The sequence below is a fragment of the Bos taurus genome, chromosome 7 (assembly GCF_002263795.3).
Source record: "Bos taurus isolate L1 Dominette 01449 registration number 42190680 breed Hereford chromosome 7, ARS-UCD2.0, whole genome shotgun sequence".
Classification (NCBI taxonomy): domain Eukaryota; kingdom Metazoa; phylum Chordata; class Mammalia; order Artiodactyla; family Bovidae; genus Bos; species Bos taurus.
This window is the reverse complement of record NC_037334.1, coordinates 43,987,138-44,007,113: the sequence shown is the minus strand read 5'-3', so window position 1 is coordinate 44,007,113 and position 19,976 is coordinate 43,987,138. Positions and strand designations below refer to the sequence as shown.

Genomic DNA, 19,976 nt, shown 5'->3' with positions numbered 1-19,976 from the left:
TGACGCGGAGGCTTACTTGTGTTAGATCAGAAGGCTGTAGAATAAGAATAGTTTTTCCACCCCCTCCCTTTTGGGAAACCCCGAGGCACAGCTGTCTCAGTGGCAGCACCTCCTGTGCCAAAAACTATAGGGTCAAGGGCCCCCTAACCAGAAACATCAGGAGGCGCTGGCTGACCCCAGAGGAAGGGCTTCTCTGTTGTCATGTCTCTGCAGCTCTCCTGGTTTGTGTTTCTAAATGTTCATAACACAGTCTTGGTACAAACCTCACAGGCAGGCAAGGCGGCGTCCACGCTGGGTCAGCACGGATGTGTGGTTACAGCCTCAGCCTAAGCTCCAGACCAGAACCGCTGGCTGTGGACCTGTGTCCATGGTGAGGATGTCCTTCTGGCATCCCAGGGTCGGCTCTTCCCCACCTCTTCCAAATCTGCCTCTGTAGCGGGCGTTAACTTGTTAATGAGCAATCGCTCATTTCCAAAAGCATTATTTTTCCAAAAGCATATTGGTCAGATGGGTTATTTTTTTATGAATTTCTGATCACTGTCTTGAGCCCTCCTCCCTTTTTACTTGGATTTAGTCAGCTTTTTATTTTGAAATTACAATATATTCACAGGAAGTTGTAAAGAAATGTGCAGGGCAGCTCCAAGCCCCTCCCTAGCCTACCCCCTCCCAGCCTCCTCTCATATGACAAGGAATCAGGAGACTGACCATGGTACAAGCCACAGAGTTTATTCAGTATTTTAGTTTATTAATGAGTCCTGCGTGCACCATTTGTGTGTCTGTGGCTCTGTGCAGTTGTTTCCCACGTGTAGCACCATGAAGCCACCCCCACGGTCTCTTCAGGACTGTTCCATTGCCCTACGACCTCCCACCTGCAGCCACTCCCCCCTCCCCCCCACCTCACCCTGGCAACCCTTGATTTCCTCTTCTCCATCTTCCCAACTTCGCTGTGTTGAGGAGGTTGCATACATGGAACCACACAGCACGGAGCCTTCTGGGGTCAGCTTTTTCCACTGATCACACTTCCTTGGAGACCTATCCAAGTTGTTGGATCAACAGTTTGTTCCTTTTTATGGCTGCCTGATGAATTTTTGAACAACAGCAATAGTAACACTTACCAGCAACTTATATCAGCATTTCTCAAGCACTGTACTCCAGGAACCAACCCTAGATCCTTCATTCTGAGTCCTCAGTCCTCCCGGGGTGGTGAGACAGGTGCAGTCATCTCCCCCATTATACTTAGGATAAAGCTGAAACTTTGAGAGTTTAGTAAGCATCCCAGCTAACCACCCAATGCTGTATTCTCTTTGTAGTGTCCTGTGCCCCTGCCCTATACGGGTCTTACTGATTTGCAAGAGCTTTTTATAGGAAGGGTATTAGTCTTTTGTGATCTGTGTTGCAGCCTTTTTCATAAGTTTTCATTTATAACTGTTGCTGATGTAGATTTTCAATTCCTCTCAGTGGTTTACAGGTTTCATTTTTATGTTGTCAAGTCTTTCCACTTGTTCTAGCCTTGGTGCCATTTCTGAGAAATTTTTAAGAATTAGATGACAGTCCATTCTGCAGGGCAGATGTGACGGTCATGAATGTACCTGTTCCTCATTCCATCAGACTGAGGAACATACAGGAAAAGACGCTGGAGGGCAGAAAAGGATGCCTTTACAGCTTTTGTGAGAGCAAAGAAATGAAAAATAAATGGGAGGTAGAGAACCTCAATAATGGAGTGATCAAGATTGAACTTACATAGCAGTTCCTGGCCAGTGGCACACATGGCCAACCTAACCTGCTAACCTGTGGGACTGCTCAGAACAGACACTCTTGGGCCCTGGACCCAGAGATACTGATGAAAAGCCTGGAATGAGGCCTGAAAGGCACCTTCAGTTAGAAGAACTATCCTTCAAAGGCCATGCCCTGTAAATAGGGATCACACTTCTTATAAAAATTGATCACATACCAAGCATAATAAAAGGAGGTAACCAAAAAAAGTGACCAAAATATAATTCCTCATATTCCTTGAGAAGAATGCAGTAAAACTACAAATAAAAGACCAAAAAATGCAGAAATAAACAAAAAGCCTAACTACTTGGAAATAACAAAATTCCTTTTTGTCTGCCTCTTGAGTTAAAGAGGAAAGTAAAACACAGCTAGGCTAGACAGAAATCAGCAATAACGTAAACATAAGAAACAGGTGCAGCCAAAGCTGCACTTGAAGAGGAATCATAGTCTTTGACAGTCTTCAGATACAATGGAAAGAAGTGGAGTAAGCCTTTAATTTAGGAAGTTCTAGAACAGAATAAGGAGAAGGCCATGGCACCCCACTCCAGTACTCTTGCCTGGAAAATCCCATGGACAGAGGAGCCTGGTGAGCTGCAGTCCATGGGGTCACTAAGAGTCGGACACGACTGAGCAACTTCACTTTCACTTTTCACTTTCATACGTTGGAGAAGGAAATGGCAACCCACTCCAGTGTTCTTGCTTGGAGAATCCCAGGGACCGGGAAGCTTGGTGGGCTGCCTTCTATGGGGTCGCACAGAGTTGGACATGACTGAAGCGACTTAGCAGCAGCAGAACAGAATAAACTCAAGAAAATCTTTCTTGGTGGTTTGATATGCCTCAGAGCATTTCCTAAATTGCCATTTAGCCATGAATTTTTGCTTTGTATTTTTACTTTGCTATAAAAATATAAATATTTTACTTCTGTACTACCCAGTGTTAGTTACTATAGCTTTGTGGTGTTTTTTTATAGTCTTACGTCAATTTTTGTTTTCCAGGTCTCCCACCCACATATTTTGAGATATGCTGATTCTTTTTTTGATCTTTAGAATAATTATATCTCCTCCCATCCCACATCCCTTCAAAAACAAAAAACCTTTCAGGATTTTGATTTTATGTTAAATTCATAGATAAGTTTAGGAAGAACTGTTTGTCTTTATGGTATTGCATTTTTACATTGTAAGAACCTGGTGTCTTCTCCCTTAAGTTGCAACCCTTAATATTAAGTTTTTAAGATCAACTTTGAAAACTATTAATTATAAGGCACTTAATCACTTTATAGTTTTTGTTTTTTTCTTAATTTGGTCACATAATTCTGCAGTGAGGGTTGTTTCTAGATGTTTTAGGACTTTGTATACTGTGGTTGGAGAGCCGACTTACTGGAAAAGGCCCTGATGCTGGGAAAGAGTGAGGGCAGGAGGAGAAGGGGACGATGGGATGAGATGGTTGGGTGGCATCACCGACTCAATGGATATGAGTTTGAGCAAACTCTGGGAGATAGTAATGACCGGGACTCCTGGCTTGCTTTAGTTCATGGGGTCACAGAGAGTCAAACATGACTTGCAATTGAACAAATGTTGTTTGGGGATCTTTTTTATCATATTTTCTACCTGGTTGCCTCCTGACATCCCCTAATTAGGTTCTTCGCTTGGCTTGGTTTTCCAAGTACACCACCTGCAGGCACCCGGCTTCCTCCATCCTGGTGAGGAGGCCATGTGCCTTTTCCCATCAGCCAGTGTTTCTGGAACCACACAGGCGTGTGCTGTTGTGCTGTTTGGCTGTTGTCAGCAGGACCGGGCCTGATTCTGGCTGTTGATTCGAGATAGATCTCTCTGACTCTGTTTATCACGTTCTGGGCGTTTCCTTCTGGTCCTATACAACTATCCACATGAGTGATTGGCATCATCGTGGTGTGTTGGGCATCTCAGGATGGCCCCTGCTGTCCTCCTTCCCCACCTCCTGACTCTGTCCAGAAATTAATGGTTTTTTCTACTCCAAAGCACCCTGAATTTCGCGTTTGGTCTATATCCTTGTTTAACTGCCAGACCAGATCTGCCAGCCTCAGGTTTGCATTTTGCAGGTCATGTGGGGTTCAGCCTTTTTTTTCTTTTTTTTTTTTTTAATATTTGTTTATTTGTCTGCAGTACAGGTCTTAGTTGCAGCACATGGGATCTTTCGTTGTGGCACGTGGGCTCAGTGGTTGGGGCACATAGGCTCTCTAGTTGAGGTGCATGAGCTCAGTAGTTGTGGCACGTGGGCCTAGTTGCCCTGAAGCATACGGGGTCTTTGTTCCCTGACCAGGGATTAAGCCCACCTTCCCTTTGGTGGCAGTCTTGCCAAATTGGAAGGCATAGTCTTGACCACTGGACCACCAAGGAAGTCTCCTTGTGTCTGTTTATTGATTTTTCTTCCAAGGAGTCTACTTCATTGTGGAATTGATGTTTATCAGTTGACTGCTTTTCTCTGCCCTATTTCTGTATTGTTTTATTTTACTTTCTCACTTTCTTTATTTTTTGGCCATGCCACGTCGTTTGTGGGATCTTAGTTCCCCAACCAGGGATCGAGCCCAGGTCCTTGGCAATGAAAGTGTGGAGTCCTAACCAGACCATCAGGGAATTCCCCACTACTTCTGTGTTAAGTCGTCCTTTTTTGTTAAGTTTTTCTTTTGAATTGAAGTCTCATTTGTTTACCTCTGTTCTCTTGAGGGTTATAAATTTCCCTCTGAGGACCACTTTGGCCATATCTTGTTGGTTTCAAAAATGTGTGTTTTCATTATTTTTAAATGTAGATTCTTGATAATATTAAAAAAAAATTTCCCTTTTGGTCAAGTTCTTTCAGAGATTTCCAGTTTTCCAGGTTGGGGGGTGGAGGGTTTGTTCCTCGACTGGCTCATTTCTGGGTCAGTGACGCAACAAGTAACCACGGCTTGGGCTGTTACCACTTTTGGGGAGGTGCAGGGTCTCCCTGCTTTCCTGAAATGGCCCCCTGTCATTCTTCCTGAGAATGGGCACTTGGACCCAGAGCTGTGAGATCTTCGTCTCCTGCTCATCGCAGTCAGGCTTTTCATTTGTCCAATGTCAAGGACACAGGACAGTGGGGTATTCTCTGTGGGTCCTGCCCACTGTCAGCAAAAACCCACCTTCCATTCCAGTGAGAGTTTGCGCCTTGAATTCAGACTTGTGTGTAAATGTTTTGGCCTCTCCATTTCACTGGTGTTATTTGGTATGTCTGTGTACATCTGATCATCTTCCCGAGTCACTTGTTCCAGAGCGCTTTTCAGGTTTCAGAAAAGTCGAGTCTGCGTCCCTCTCACTTTTCACACACTGATGGTAGTTTTTCTTCCTTGCACCCGGGTCTGGTGTACTTTGTTGGGTTGAGTTTGGCAGCCTGTGCTGGTGTGCAACTCTGCTGGTGGGGTTCCTCCTGGATCAGGCTGTTTCCTCCCCAGAAGTGAAATTACATCTTTGTGCTCTGCAGGAAAGTGACCTTCCCCTGGCCTCCTGTTTGGTTTGAATATATTGCCACTTTTTAAAAACGTCATTTCTCCTTTCAAGTCCTGTCCTGTGTGTTTGTATCCAGCTGGGAAACATGTGTTCTTGTTATATTAATTCTGCCACTTAGGAGACCTCAGTCTCCTCATCTTTGAAGTGGGGATGATGGCAGCTGCTCAAGGGTTCCTTGGGAGAAACCGTGGGGAGTCCCCCAGGCAGTGCAGCACCTGTGCACTCTGGTGCCCACTCTTGGTGGGATAGTGTCTTAAATTCTGTTTAACGTGTGGGTCAAAGGTGCTCGTTCATCACTTCCTCCTGACTGGAGTGGCCTGTGCTGGGATTACCCTCCTGCCGGGAGTGCTTCCTTCTGGATGATCTACAGGGAGGGGCTGCAGCTGATGTCACCTTGGTCCTGCTTTTCTGGTGAGCGGCACCTGGGCACCTGCCTCCTGTGAGTGGCAGTGGGCTGGGTATGGGATTGGTGCTGGTACTCCCCAGGGAGGCCACTATATACCTCCCTGAGCTTCAGTTCTATGGATTGTGTTATTGCATGGGGATGCGAGTCCGTGGTGTCCAAGAGATGTGCGCATTCCTCCAGCTCCTCACTTTCGCTTTGAGCACCTAGGTTGTTTTTGACTCAGTGTTTTTGAGTTTGGGTGATTTTTCCCTTGTTCTCCCTGGATGCCTGGGGTCTCAGAATGTCCCCTTCCCTGGTGTCTGGGGGCATCCCCAGAGCCCACTCTTGTGTTGATCACCTCTTCTGCATTGTCACTTCTGCCTCCCCACCTCTGATGCTGCTTTTGCGAATTTGCTGCAAAATTATTAGTTTCTCCTGTTTCCTGTCTCCCAGAAGCCTTATCTTCCATCCATTCCAGGGAACCCACAAGCTCTGCAGTTTCCTTGGGAACGCACATGCGACAGTGGTAGTCTTAGGTACCCTTCTGTTTCCTGGGATCGATCCTAAATCCGTGAACATGGCTGTCTTCCGTATTCTGGTTTTGTTTTGCCCTGTGCCTGTTTTTGCAGGGAATTCCTGACTGGGGTTCTGAGCTTAGGTTTGGTGGTGGGGTGGAGTCGAGACCCTCCCACCCGGTCCGTGATAGACTGGAACAGAAGAGGGTCTTTCTGCTGTCGCTTTGTCAGGAATCTGAAATTCATAGGAGGAGCTGGGCAACTTCTGCACCTGAGAGACCCTGTTTCTCTGCATTACCATCTGTTTGTGGGACCCCCTCCTCCACCTGAGGGCCAGCTCCTTCCAGTGGGGAAGCCCCTGGGGTTAGGGGTTTCCACTCCAGGGGTTCATGAGAGGTTGGGTTGGAGTGAAGCCTTGGTTTGGAAATGGTGGGGTGTTACTTCCACTGACTTTCTCTTTAGCCTCAAATCTCCTTGCTTGGGGGCAGTGCGGGAGCCCTTTAGGTGCTGTTAATTTTTTCTCAGGTGTGATCATGGTGTGTGTTGTGGTTTATACCGTTATTATTTAGTTTTTATTTCGGTGGTTCACATGTCCAATGCAGCAGTCGCTAGCCACTTAAGTCCATCTGAGTGTGTGTTAATTAGCCCCTGGTGGCGGTGGGAGCTCTTCCCCAGTCCTGGAGGCCACATTGCAGGCAAGTAGTCACCACACGTGACCGCAGGAGGATGGCACAGCAGATGACGTTTTGATGGGTTCAGTAGCTATCGGATCAGTGGAGAGGGCCACGGTGTCTGGAGGTTGTTTGGGGGCTAGCCCTGTGCAGGCATCGCTGGGGACAGAGGGGGCTGGCATGGCGACCTCCCTATTGGGAGACAAAGGGTCATCAGGTGTGGGGACCACCCAGGCAGACCTTGGGTGGGGTCGAGATCTGCTCACCTGCTGGGGGTCAGGTAGGAGTGAGCTGGGAGAGAACTGTGGTCAGGGAGGAGTCTGGTCTCTACCCTGAGGGCAGTGGGGAGCCCTGGGAGAGGCTGGAGGGAGGGAAGAGAGCTAGCCTGGCCAGGGTAGTGGGTGCACAGGGAACCTGGGCAGACCCTGGGGCAGGGTGGTGGCTTGACCCAGGGACACACCCTGGCTGAGCCAAAGTCGGATTGCAGAGCGAGTGTTGGAGTGAGGTGGGGAGAGGATAGCTCCTTGGATTTAGCCTGGGACCCGAGGCCTGGGGCTGCAGGATAGAACTCCCAACAGCCACCATGGCTATACAGCTGCAGGTTTGCGGTGGGGGCACTGCAGGGCCCTGCTCAGGTGCCGTGACCATCTTCCCCACACTCCAAGTACCAAAGTCCACTGGTCTGGCTGCTTTATACAGGGGAACTGGCTCTAGGAATCTCCATGCTCGGGTCAGCTGACCTTTCTGATAAAGAGCCAGACAGTATGTGCAACTAATCTACAATGGCAAACACCGTGGTAGACAGTGCGGGAACAAATTCCTGTGACCTTGTACTAATAAAGCTTTATTGACAAAAGGAGGCAGGGGCTGGACTTGGTCCAAGGTCCTAGTCCTCAGACTTGCTGTGGAGGAATCACCTGGTACCAAGGCCCCTCAGAGGAGCCCTCCCCCCATGTCACCTGGCCAAGGAGGCAGCCAGCTGGGGTGCGGGCTGGGCAAGTCCCTCTGTGCCGCACCTAACCCCCCCAGCCTTCTGCTCGGTCCATCTCTGGTCTGTTGCTGGGGTGGTGGGCCAGGACTGAGCAGAGAGGTGATTTTTCTGGGTACGGCCCCACCACCACTTCATCTCCAGCTTTATTAAAATAAAAGAGTGTGATTGTTTAAAAAAAAAAATACACTCAGACTGTGAAGTCTTATTCTATTAATACATATTAATTGGAACATGAACAAGGGATGTGTTATGAATATTCATGATGGGTTATTAAAATGTGTAATTAACCAGTAGTGGGGGGAATAACTTAATGGGAGTAGTGGGGGAGGGGTCATCCCTATTTTTGTCGTTTGTAGGAGAGGGGAGGCTGGGGCTGGGGGAGGAGATTTTTACCCAAAAGGGAAGAGCAGGGCCTGATTGCCTCTGCCTGAATCTTGTGGGGCCTGTGTTGGCTGGGTCCCTGGGTGTCAGGCCCCAGGAGTGCCCCTCAGCCCTGCCAGGCCTTGGGGTGCAGGGAGGCTTGGCTGTGGCCTTGGACCTGGCCTCCTGCTCTTGCTCGAAGTTCCTGAGGCCTGTTGCGAATGCCCACGGGAATGGGGGACCTAGAACAGAATGAGTTCATCTAGGAGAGGGGCTGTGCCAGAGGGCAAGGGGACAACAGGTAAGCGGGTGTGGAGGGAAACGGGCTCAAGTGCTGGCCCTGTGCCCGAGGTCACTCCCCACCACCAGCTGCTCCAGTTCCCGTAGTCCAAGTGAAGGCCCAGAGCCTTGGGGAACAGACACCCCAAATCTGGTGGCAAATGCTGGATGGATTCACGGAGACCATGGGACCTCCCTGTATGACCCCCTGCTCACCATGGCAGGTCTCAGCCCCCCATCATAATCACACTGGAAATTTTTGATTAGAAAACAAAATCTTAAGTGATCTATATGAATATTCATCAGACCAGAAGATTAATATGCACAATTTTGCAAATTAGATAGCAATTAAACACCGATTCTCTAGGGGAGATGATTAACACAAAGGCACCAAAATAGGAGGCTGCAGTTTGAAGTAAGTTTCTGGTACAGATGAGCAAAGGAAGGCTGGGTGAAGGTTCCCAGCTAGGGTGTTCTTGATGTCCACCATGCAGGGTCAGGGCAGGGGGAGGGGTTGTCCCTTGGCACAGCCTGCAGTGCTGGGCACAGCCCTCCCCCCATCTCTCGCCCAGCCTAGCTTGGGGAGCTTTGACTCAGTGTCAGATGTGGATACCCCCAGTCCTGCAAAGTGGGATGTGTTCATGACCCCACTTACTGAGGAGAGAAACTGAGACACAGGTGGGAGGGGCCCCAGGACTGCTCGTTTTTGCTCTTCCGGGTCCTGAGCCCTGTGGCCCCCGATGGGCTGTGTTGGAGACAACCCACCCCTCCCCCATGAAAAGCACGAGCACATGCTGTCTGCCCCTGAACGAGGTGGGGAGAGTCCTGGGCCGTGCCTGGCGAGTGTTCAGGGAGATAAGGGCCCCACCCTGCTCACCCCTCCATCCACGGTCCTTGTCCCCAGTCCCAACTGTGGTTAACCCCTGCCACACCTTGGGCTGGGTGAGCGGGGTAGGCTCCCGTCTTCCAGATTGGATTCCACTTCCCCAGGCGCCAGCCTGTGTGCTTGGTGGGGAGTCAGTGGTGGCTGCTGCTGCTCCTCCTTACAACAAAGGCATGGCCCCACCTTTTGAGTTGGCAGCTACGGGAAAGGGGAGATGAGAGCTCATCCCTTGTTTCCCGCCCCCGTCCCCTAAGAGGCCCAGAGACCGGTCAAGGGCTCCATCTTTCCTGGCAGGATGGGGGCCAGTCCTGGATGGGTGGAATTGGTCTTCTTGGTACCCGCATATCCAGGGTGCTTGTCACTGGTGGTGGTGTCACTGTGGGCAGAGTTGGGTGGGTGCATCTGGATAGGCTCCAGGGTGGGTCAGAACGGCCTGGAAAGCATCCCAGGTTGAGTAAGGGCCACCCCACCCCTCACCTCTGGCCAAGGGTGGGGGCTGGTGTGGAGTGGGCAGGTGAGGCCCCTGACCCTGCCTTCCTGCCCTACAGGTCTCGAGGACCGGCCAAGTTCGGGCTCATGGGGCACCAGTGAGCAAGACAGTTCCTCCTTCGACCCCGGCCGGGTGAGGGGCCGCTAGAGGCCGAGACCCTTGGTTTCCCTCCCTGGGGTCGTGTTGCATGGGGAAATGGGCCCAGAGCAGTGAGGCTGGAGCCAGCCTGGTCTGCAGGGACTCTGGGCTCTGCATTGTAGGGTCGTGTCCTGACCCAGGTGCCTCCCAAGCCTCTCTCCCAGCCCTGAAGTGGGGGTGCCTCCCTCACCCCTGCTGTCTCCCCACAGACCTATAGTGACGGTGCCCACTTCGGTGAGTCCCACAGCAGCCTCCCTTCTTCCACATTCCTGGGCCCCGGGCTTGGAGGTGAGTGTCTACATGTGTGGCACCCGTGCCCCTCGCACTTCCCCGCACGCCCACTTGGTCTGGGAGGTTGGCAGTGTACTTGAGTGCCAAGGCTTCCAGAATATCCATCCAGAGAGAGGACATGGGTGGGGACCCTCCAAGTGCACCTGGGAAGTGAAATCCTGACCACTTCAGGACCCGGCTGAGGCCCGTTCGCCCTCCCTGGAGGGCCCACGTCCTGACTGTGGGGATCAGGATCTGGACGAGGGTCCCCCACCCTGAGTCCTGGCTTCCTGACCCTCCGGATAGGGTTGTCACAGAGCCTTCCAAGAACTGGCAGTAATTACTTTTCAGCTACCCAGACCCGAAGGCCCACCCCCATCTTGCTCACCAAGAAGGGACCTGGCCCCCAGGACCCTTGTTCCCATGAGCCCTGGTCTCCCTGTTCTGAGGGAAGCATTGGGGCTGATGGTGGAGTTGGGGTGTCTGGGGGTTGAGAGGGGCTGGGGGGTGGGTGGTGGTTCCCAGGCCAAGGGTCATGGCAGGATTCGCAGTCACTGGGAAGGTGGGTGAACTGGGGGTCCTCAGCCAATCAGCCAGGGTGGGGGGGGCTTTGGGGTCAAGCCCTGTGTGGCTGAATACACTTAAGGAGCCAGATAGATGAGTGTGGCCTGGGTGCGGCCCTGGGAAGAGGGTTGGGGAGAGCAGCGTCCAGCACCTGCTGTATCCAGCGGGCATCTGTGTGCATCTCCCAGCCTGGGAGGTGGGGCCTGATCCAGGGGCCTGGGGTCACCTCTGCACCTGCCATGACAGAGGGTCCCCCTCAGGGTTCTTCTCTCAGCCTCTTCCAACATGGGCAGTTCCCACGGCCTAGCCTGGTCAGCAGGGCCCAGAGCCCAGCTGTGTCCGCGCCCGCCACACGCTCCTGTGGCCAAGGAGCTCAGGGCAGCAGGGAGCCCAGGACACGCCCAGGGAACTAGTGGCGATGTGGGCGAGGTCTCACCTCCTGGGGCCCCTGGTTGTTGACCGGGGCTGGTGCGGCCATGGTGGGGCGTGGTCAGTGAGTGCCAGGGCCCAAGGGTGGGGTCAGTCTTCCAGTGTGGCCCCCAACCTGGTCCGGCTCCTTGACGCGCCCTGCTGGTCCTTCCCTGATGCAGGGGCCTGGTGCATGGCTTAGGCACCTGCTGTATATCCACAGGGCTCTGGTCACTGCGGGTCCCATCCCAGAACCTCTGCTTCCTCTCCTCGTCTCCTCATCTTTGCTTTCAGGATACCCCCTATTTAGTGCCTGCCCCATACTCAATGTGGGGTGGAAGGGCGGGTGCCCAGAGCCCTGGCTGGGCTGGCCAGCTCTGCTTCCCACAGCCACCCGCCCTGGGAGGAAGGAAGTTCACTCTCTGGACTGTAGGGCAAGTCCCTCTGGCCTCCAGGCCTTAGTTTGTTCATCCCTACTTGGGCCCATTGTTGCCTGCCTGGAGGGGTCATGGGAGGTTGAGCTGTTGGGTGCGGCCTATGGGGTATCTGCATATTGGTAGGAGCATGGTCCATCTGCCTGCTCCCTAAACTGCGTTTGTTCCAGAAGTCTACTTGGAATTGTCCTTTAAAATAAAAGGGAAAAAATAAAATAAAATAAAAGGGAGATTTCCCCCCGCAGTTTGAGAATAAATCATGTTAGTCAGTCAGACATTCTGAGTCCTTACTCACAGTAGGGCTGAGTACGGTCCACCCTCAGTCAAAGTTGGTGGTCAGCAGAAGCCAGAAACAGACTTGCATGGCTCAGGTACTGATTGGTCCCGGGACCTGCTTCAGACGAGGCTGGATCCAGGTGTTTGTGTACCGCAGCAGGCCGTTCACACCAGCAGTTCTCTCTGACAGGTTGTCCCCCCACAGTGGGGGCCTGCCCACCCACGTAGAGGGAGGGCCCCTTCACCGAGTCACCTGACTTAGCGTCCCCAGGGACATCACTTGCTCACTCATTAGCTAACCCTGGCTGGAGGCTGGTGAAGGAGCCCGGGCCCCGGGTGCTGAACTAAGGCAGTAGCGGGGACCCCAGCCTGTCCCCTGAGACCCAGCACTCTGGGGAGTTGACACCTCATGACCTTGAACAGAGGAAACCGAATCTCGGAGGGGGGGGGCAAATTGGTGCTGTCCCAACTCGGGGGTGAGACGAGGGGGGCCTGGCATGTCTGCAGGATACTCTGCAGGTTATCTGGGGGCAGCATCTGGCTGGACCCCCACTTGTCCCTTGGGCCCTCGCTACCCTGCAGGGAGAGCAGTGTCCCACCACGTTTCTCAGTGTTGTGCACTGTGGAGTCCCTACTGTGTGCAGGCAGCTCCGGGTGACCCTCCTTCCTTTCCCCAGGCAAGGGCAGTGAGCGGGGCGCATACGCTGCCTTCGGGAGAGACGCTGGCGTCAGCAGCCTGACTCAGGTGAGGCAGTGTCTGCGGGGAGGGCATGGGACTGCAGAGCCTGGAGAACCCCGCTCTCCAGACTGGGGGGTGGTGCAGGTGGATGGCGACGGCGGGGGGAGCTCCTGATCTCTCGTCAGCACCTCATATTCTCTAGTTTTAATTTTAAACAAACTCATCCTGAATTCCTCCTGATCTGTGAAGCTGCTTTGGCTGAGCCAAGTGCTGGTCACTCACCAGCAGCAGCTAAAACAGGCCGGGCCCTGGACCAAGCCAGGTGCCTGTGGAGGAGAGGCTGGGTCCAGCCTGCGGGCCCCCTACATAGCTGAAGGGGCTTCAGGAGACACCCGCCCACCCAGCCTCAAGTGGCAGACAGGGAACCTGAGGCCAGCTCAGCCTTGTGGTCCATCCCACAGCTTCCAGCCTGGGCAAGGTTATCACCCCTGCTGCAAGGCTGATGAGGCAGTGACCCACCATAGCGGTCCCCTGTGGCCTCCTGTCCTGGTCACACCTCTAGGCCCTCTCCCCCACCCCTTGGGGGCTTTAGTCTTAGGCCCTGCTGCAGACAGCACCACCCATGTGCACACTAGGCTGCAGCCAGCGTGGCAGCTATCACAGCCACAGGACGCCTGCTGGGCACTAGGACCCCTGCCTGGGGAGACCTTGCCTGGCCCCGTCAGTCCCCACAATGACCCCTGAGCCGTGTAGCGGCTGGCGTGCCCATTTTACAGATGGGAAGGCTGAGGCTGCAGCTGTGGGCCTTCAGCCCCAGTCATGCCTGCTCTCCAGGGAAGAGTCCCATTTTATACCAGTGTCTGCGAGTTTAAACTGTTTGCCTTAAAGCAAAGTGGAGGGATACATACAAAGTAAACCAAGCTGATTCCCTAGGTGCAATTGTGCGTGTTAGCGCCCAGACCGCACGGCATCTTCAGGTTTGACAGTGTTTCTCTGCCTTTTGCATTCACGCCTTGATCAGAGACACTCCACAGGTGCTGGCCAGAAGGGAGCTCCTCCCCGGGTCGCCCACCCCAGGACCTGGCCTCGGCCTTTGCACTTACTGTTTTAACTGGAATTGGCTGAGGGGGGTGGGGGTTGACTGATGACACCTCCCCTCCCTCCCTCAGGTGGGCTTCCTCCCCAGTGAGCTGGCCCTCAGCAGCCCAGGGCCTCTGTCCCCCTCGGGCATCAAGGGCGGGTCACAGTATTATTCCTACTCTGGGCACCCTCGGCGGAGAGCAACGGACAGCAGCCTGGGTGAGTGGGCCAGGGCGGCAGTCCCCTTGAGGCCCAGCAGTCACATCCTATGAAGTCCACATGCCTGCCCCCCAGGTTCTATGCATGGACAGAGGCTTGAGTTGTTCTATTAGTAGAGCCCCCAGGTCCCCTCTCTGAGCTGTGGGTGGTGGGAAGGCTGTCTGCCACCTCTGGTGACAGGCATGTCTGGTGGGAAGGGCCAGGGTGAGGTGGGATCCGGGCCGGGGTTTCTCACTCCTCCTATCCCGACAGACTCGCAGCCCAAGAAGGTCCGGAAGGTGCCGCCTGGCCTCCCGTCTTCAGTGAGTCATGGGACAGATGGGCCCTATGGGTTGAGTGCCTCTGTGACACCCCCCAGGGTGGGCCAGCCCCACGTGGGTTCTGGTGAAAGCCCCAGGGGCTCGGAGGACTTCTGCCCTGAGGCCCCAGCTCTGAGGGAGTCGGGAAGGCCTTTTTTGGGTCTAGCCTGGGTCCCTTATGTTTTAAGATAAGTGGTCTCCTGTGGCTGAGGCTCCTCAGAAAGGGCTTGAACAGGGGTCCAGGAGCGGGAGCTGATAGGCATCATGGGGGCAGTTCAGAGGGTTTCCTGCTCCCTGTGCCTGGCTTGGAGCCACCCTGCATCCTTGCCCCTCTGCCTGTGGTTGGCAGGGAGCCAGGCCCAGCAGATGGTGCCGAGCCGTCAGTGGCTCCCAGTGCCGAGCTCCCGCGACTTAATCACGCTGAGAGAAAAGGCAATTTGCCGGATTCCCTGGATCGGTCACTGCCCTCTCTGCCTGCCTCCCTCACTGGCCACCAGCACAGCCCCCGAGGCTGACCCAGCCCACTCCAGGCTCAGGGTTACCATCCAAGGTTGAAGTCCTGCAGCCTAGGGGTGGGGAGCAGGCAAGTGGAGGTTGTTTTAAGCCTCATCTCATGATGTCACATCTGAAACATCAGAGTGAGAGGCCCCTGAGCCCACTCCATCCCCCCTGACTCATCACTTGCTCCCCGCTTTCTGCTCCACTGTCGGGGCAGATGTTGCCAGTCGATCCCAGCACTCTCCAGACAGTGCCAGCTGATCAGGGTTGGTGCTGATCCTAGAAGGCCTTTGCCATCTTACTTCTTTGGAGCAGCTGGGGCAGAAGGTGTACCCAGGGCCCTGCCTCTGAGGCTCCCAGGTCTCCTGTGGTCCGGGCTGGTCTGAGGGAGGTTCCAGCACTGGGGACGACACTGCTGGGCTTTGATGGATCAGTAGGAGTTTGTTGGATTAAGGAGGGAAAAGGTAGTCTGGGTCGGGGTGAGGCGTCTAATCTACAAAGGCCTCAGGTCTGAATCTGGGGCTCTGCAGAGTGGGCAGGAGGTGGGGTGAAGAAGGAACTGCAGATAGGTGATGACACTGGCAAGCCACAGACACTGGCCACCACAGTTTTGGAGAGAGGGGTTGGAGCTGTACAGTGTACAGGGGGGTGGGGTGGAGGGGAGACAGAGTTAAGCCCCAGTCCTTCCTGTTTGACCATGCCCGCGGCCCCTGCAGGTGTACCCCCCCAGCTCAGGGGACGACTACGGCAGGGACCCCACGACCTACCCATCCGCCAAGACGCCCAGCAGCTCCTACCCCACCCCCTTCTACATGGCAGGTATGGGGGCTCACCCAGGCTGCCTGGAGCAGGCCGGGGGTCCCTGTGCCCACCCACCTTACCATCCCCCTCTCCGCAGATGGCAGCCTCCACCCCTCTGCTGAACTCTGGAGCGCCCCAGGCCAGGCAGGCTTTGGGCCCATGCTGGGCGGGGGCTCGTCCCCCCTGCCCCTCCCGGCAGGTGGCGGCAGCTCTGTGGGGGGCAGTGGCGGGTTTGGCAGCCTGCACCAGCATGAGCGCATGGTAAGCTATGTGGGTGGCTCTTGGCAGGTGGGGGGCAGTGCCCTGATGTGACCCCTCTGACCCATCCTTCCCACCCTGCAGGGCTACCAGCTGCACGGAGCAGAGGTGAACGGCGGGCTTCCAGCCGCATCTACCTTCTCGGGCCCTGCAGGCACCTACAGCAGCATCTCCAGCCACACGCCCCCCGTCAGCGGGGCAGACAGCCTCCTGGGTATAGCCCTTTGTCCCCCACCCCCATGGGCTCAAGATTAGCATTGTTGGTATCATTATCAGTGTGGTCCTGGTTATCATTGTTATTATCGGCTCCTCAGCCCTCCTCAGCTGTTTCAAAGTGGCTCTTTCATTAGGGGGCCCCACTGGGGAAACTGAGGCCCCCAAAGTGTGCTGTTCGCGCAGAGCCCTACAGCCCACCTGGCCCCAGAGCCCTGCGGAGGCAGGTGCTGGACGGCAGCAGACCCCGACTGGCTGGGCCGCCCAGGGCCAGGCTGGGGCATCCGTGTGGTAGCCTCTGTCGGCTAGGGCCTCACATCTCTCCACTCACAGGCTCCCGTGGGACCACATCCAGCAGCTCCGGAGATGCCCTTGGCAAGGCCCTGGCCTCGGTGAGGCGTGGGATGTGGTGGGTGGCTGAGCCAGTGACCCCGAGAAGCTGGCCCTGACAGGCCACCTGGTGGCTCTTTGTTTCTTCTTGTCCCATCACAGATCTACTCCCCGGATCACTCAAGCAATAACTTCTCCTCCAGCCCCTCCACCCCCGTGGGCTCCCCACAGGGCCTGGCAGGTCTGTGCAGGGTGTTGGGGGAGGGGGTCAGGGCTGGTGACTGCAACCCCAGTTGGGTGGGGAGCTAGACCGACCACCTGCCTCAGCTCATGTTCCTACGATTGTCTCCCAGGCTGTCGAGGAGGGCAGCCTGGAGGAGCGGGATCTCACAAAGTAGGCTAAAGCTGGGAGGGAGTGCTCCATGCACTGCAGAGGCAGAGGGATCCAGCAGAGGCCTGGGGTACCCAAGAGCCAGAGCAGACATGGGTGTGTTGGCGTTTATTCACCCCTACGGTTGTTAGTTAGACACACACTGTATGCCTCGTGCTGTGTTATGCAACGGGACTCAAGTCCGAGGACAGAGGACCAAGGGCTCTGGGGTGTGTGGGCAGTTTTAACAGTACCCATAGGCCTGTACGGTGTTCTCAGGGCTTAGGTGCAGCGGGACTGGGAGGAGCCTCCTTCCCCATGGGTTTCATAGAAGTGGTAACTGAGGTGCAAAGATGTGACCTACCCACTGGGTCCACACCCTAGACAGGAGCTGCCTGGTCAGCTGGGCCCAGATCCAGGCTCAGGCCTTTAGACCGACCTGCGGGCGTGGGAGCCCCCATGTGGCCAGTCTGAGCATTGTAGCCTGGGACTCTCAGTCCAGCCCTGCTTCTTCCTGTGTCAGGCTGCGTGGCACACACCTCAAACCTGTGCCCATTCACGTGCATGTCTCCTGCCCCTTCCAGGGACATCGCAGTGGCCCCGACCAGGAGCCCCCGGTGCCTTATCGCCCAGCTACGATGGGGGTCTCCATGGCCTGGTGAGCGTCCTGGGGGCTGGGGAGGGTGTGCCGTGGTGGGAGTGTGGGGTAGGTGCACAGGGACAGACAGGAACACCTGTTCCAAGGACGGTGGGTGCCTGTGGAGGTCCACTGATGGCGGGGCAGGTTGGCTCAGCGTTTCGTTTCTGCCATGGTCACGTGACGTCTCACAGGGCGTGGAAACCATGTCCTGTAAGAGCCCCAGGTGTGGTGTAAATAACAGAATGTGTGACAGGACGGGTGCCCCTTGACCAGAATGGATGTCTCAACTAATTCATTGGGGATGAGGTCCAAGGCAGTGGTCAGCAAGGTTGCTGGCGGCTGTTCCCAGCCCTTCACCCACCCTTCTTGCAGCAGAGCAAGGTGGAGGATCACCTGGATGAGGCCATCCACGTGCTCCGCAGCCATGCTGTGGGCACCGCAGGCGACGTGCACGGGCTGCTACCTGGCCATGGGGCACTGACCTCGGGCTTCGCTGGCCCTGTCATGCCACTGGGTGGGCGGCATGCAGGCCTGGTAAGTGCTGGTGAGGGCAGACCTGGGAGGAGGGTGGGTGGTGAATGGGCTACACAGGCCAGGCCAGCGCCGATGACCCCCCTCATCCACAGGTGGGAAGCGGCCATTCGGAGGACGGCCTTTCTGGCAGCAGTGGCCTCGTGCACAACCATGTGGCCCTCCCCGACCTCTCCCGGCAGCCTGATTCCTACGGCGGTGAGTCCAGCAGTGTTGCCTGTGCTGAGGGCCCACTAGTGGGCTGACCCCTTGTTCCTCCTCTGGAAAAGGGGGCTCAGGACTGTCTACCCCCATTTCCAGTTGAGGAAACTGAGGCCCCAGGGTACTAAGGAGGAGGCAGAGGAATGTACTCTCCACATCAGTGCCACCTTCAGCCTCGCCAGAGAAGCCCTACTGGGCCTGGCCCTGGGGTCCCACAAGGCTGGGGTTGGGGCACTGCTGCTTTTGGAGCTGGGGAACAAAACGGACTGAGCAGAGAAAGGGGGTGATGTCAGAAGGTGAAGTGAGCATGTCGGGACACATGTTGGAGGGAAAGTTGGTGGGCGGGGAGAGGGGCGCTGCAGAGTCTGCAGTTTTAAAGTTAGGAATGAGCAGGCAGGTGCCAGGGTGAGTACATGCAAAGGCCCTGGGGCAGGACCGTGTCTGGCATGTTGGAGGAACAGCTGGAGCCAGATGAGGAGAGGGAGGAGGGAAAGGCAGGTGGTTCAGGGCCTTGTGGGCCATGGGAGAACTTGGGCTTTTATCTCGGAGCAGGTGGGGAGCCTGGAGGGCTGTGGACAGGAGGGCCTGGGATTTTGCTCAGGTGTTCACAGGCGCCCTCTGGTGGCTGCTTCTGGGAGGACAGACTGGGGGCAGAAGAGACTGCCCCTCCAAGAAGGAGGGTGTGGGTGGCCGCTGGGGACCAGCCTGGGCAGAGGCCATGAGGGGCAATTTCCAGGGGCTCTGAAGGATGTGAAGACATGGAAGATGAGGTGGGGTTCCAGTCTGGAGGTGGCATCTAGGCGTCCTTGGCACATGTTGGAGTTGGAGGGTCCCAGGTGGAGTGTAGACGGGGCAGATCCTGGATCTGTGCATCGGGGTGGGTACTGAGGCTTGGGGAGGAGGGCGCACTGTGTCAGATGCTGAGCTGAGGACCCCGCCAGGGCAGGGGGGACAAGGTCAGTGGATTTCTGGGGTGTTAATTGTCTGGGAAGCAGAGAAGTCAGCAGTAGTGAGAGGGGGCAAGGTCAAGAGGGTTTCTTTGAAGACTGAGGGAGTGGCAGCATGCTGCATGTCCCGCAGCAGCCAGGGGAAAGCCGTCTACTTTGCAGATCCTCAGCAGAAAGGGGTAACTGGCAGGCTGCCCACTGGGGTTTGGGGTCCTGGATTTCATGGGGGCTGCTCCATCCACCCCGCCCTTAGCAACCTTGTGAAAACCAGGTTGTCAGGTGACATAGTGTGCTATGCAGACTTGAAAAGGCCCCCACCACACAACCTTCATGCCTGCCTGCACACCCTACCCCTAGAACCAGCCAGGCTCTGATTTGTGCTTCCTGGATGTCTAGATTGCATCCCTCCACACCCAGGGTCTCACCCTGGTCATCACCCAGGGTGGGGATGCTACCCAGCCCCCACAGGGCCCAGGACACCCAGCCTGATGCCAGCAGTGCCAAGAGGCCTGAGTTAGTCTCTTCTCAGGGGGTCACCCCTTCTACAGCACAGCCCAGACCTTCCTGGGATCCACAGTGGCTTCAAGCAGCTGTATACCCTCAGCCACAGGTTGGTTTATGTCGCCATCCTGCTGGGTGGCCTTCCCACCTATGCAGGGACCACCCTGGCCTCACAGGACACTAGGCCCCTCTCCACCCTGGGCCCTTGTGCTGGCACTTTCCAGAATCTACTGAGCAGTGTCCCCTGGTGTGGGTTGGGATTTCCGGGTCTGTGTGTCACCGCCTTTTCCAGGTCAGGCCAGAGGGTTTTCCCAAGAGGTCACACTCAGGACTGGTGCTAAGACCCATGGCGTTTCCTCCATTCAGGGTGATGGAGCAGCTGCAGTGCCCAGGTGCCCTGCCTGCTCCCTAGACGCTCTGCCCTCCCCTCACTGAGACTCCTCCCTTTCTCCGCTTGTGGGTGAGGAGTCTC

General features: G+C 55.4%; 1 protein-coding gene across 11 annotated transcripts in view; it reads left to right on the top strand.

Moving 5' to 3' along the window:
* TCF3 (transcription factor 3) overlaps window positions 1-19,976 on the top strand; it is a 33,082-nt gene that overhangs the window by 7,864 nt on the left and 5,242 nt on the right. For 10 of the 11 annotated variants that reach the window (XM_005209299.5, XM_005209300.4, XM_005209298.4 and 7 more), the window contains exons 4-16: window positions 9,906-9,979; window positions 10,195-10,273; window positions 12,615-12,682; window positions 13,786-13,915; window positions 14,168-14,217; window positions 15,429-15,531; window positions 15,611-15,774; window positions 15,856-15,985; window positions 16,318-16,376; window positions 16,477-16,555; window positions 17,269-17,342; window positions 17,697-17,858; window positions 17,951-18,053. In XM_005209299.5, coding sequence (XP_005209356.1) covers window positions 9,906-9,979; window positions 10,195-10,273; window positions 12,615-12,682; window positions 13,786-13,915; window positions 14,168-14,217; window positions 15,429-15,531; window positions 15,611-15,774; window positions 15,856-15,985; window positions 16,318-16,376; window positions 16,477-16,555; window positions 17,269-17,342; window positions 17,697-17,858; window positions 17,951-18,053 — 1,275 coding nt within the window. The remainder of the gene's footprint in view (window positions 1-9,905; window positions 9,980-10,194; window positions 10,274-12,614; window positions 12,683-13,785; window positions 13,916-14,167; window positions 14,218-15,428; window positions 15,532-15,610; window positions 15,775-15,855; window positions 15,986-16,317; window positions 16,377-16,476; window positions 16,556-17,268; window positions 17,343-17,696; window positions 17,859-17,950; window positions 18,054-19,976) is intronic. The other variant, XM_010807251.3, reaches the window with a different exon arrangement.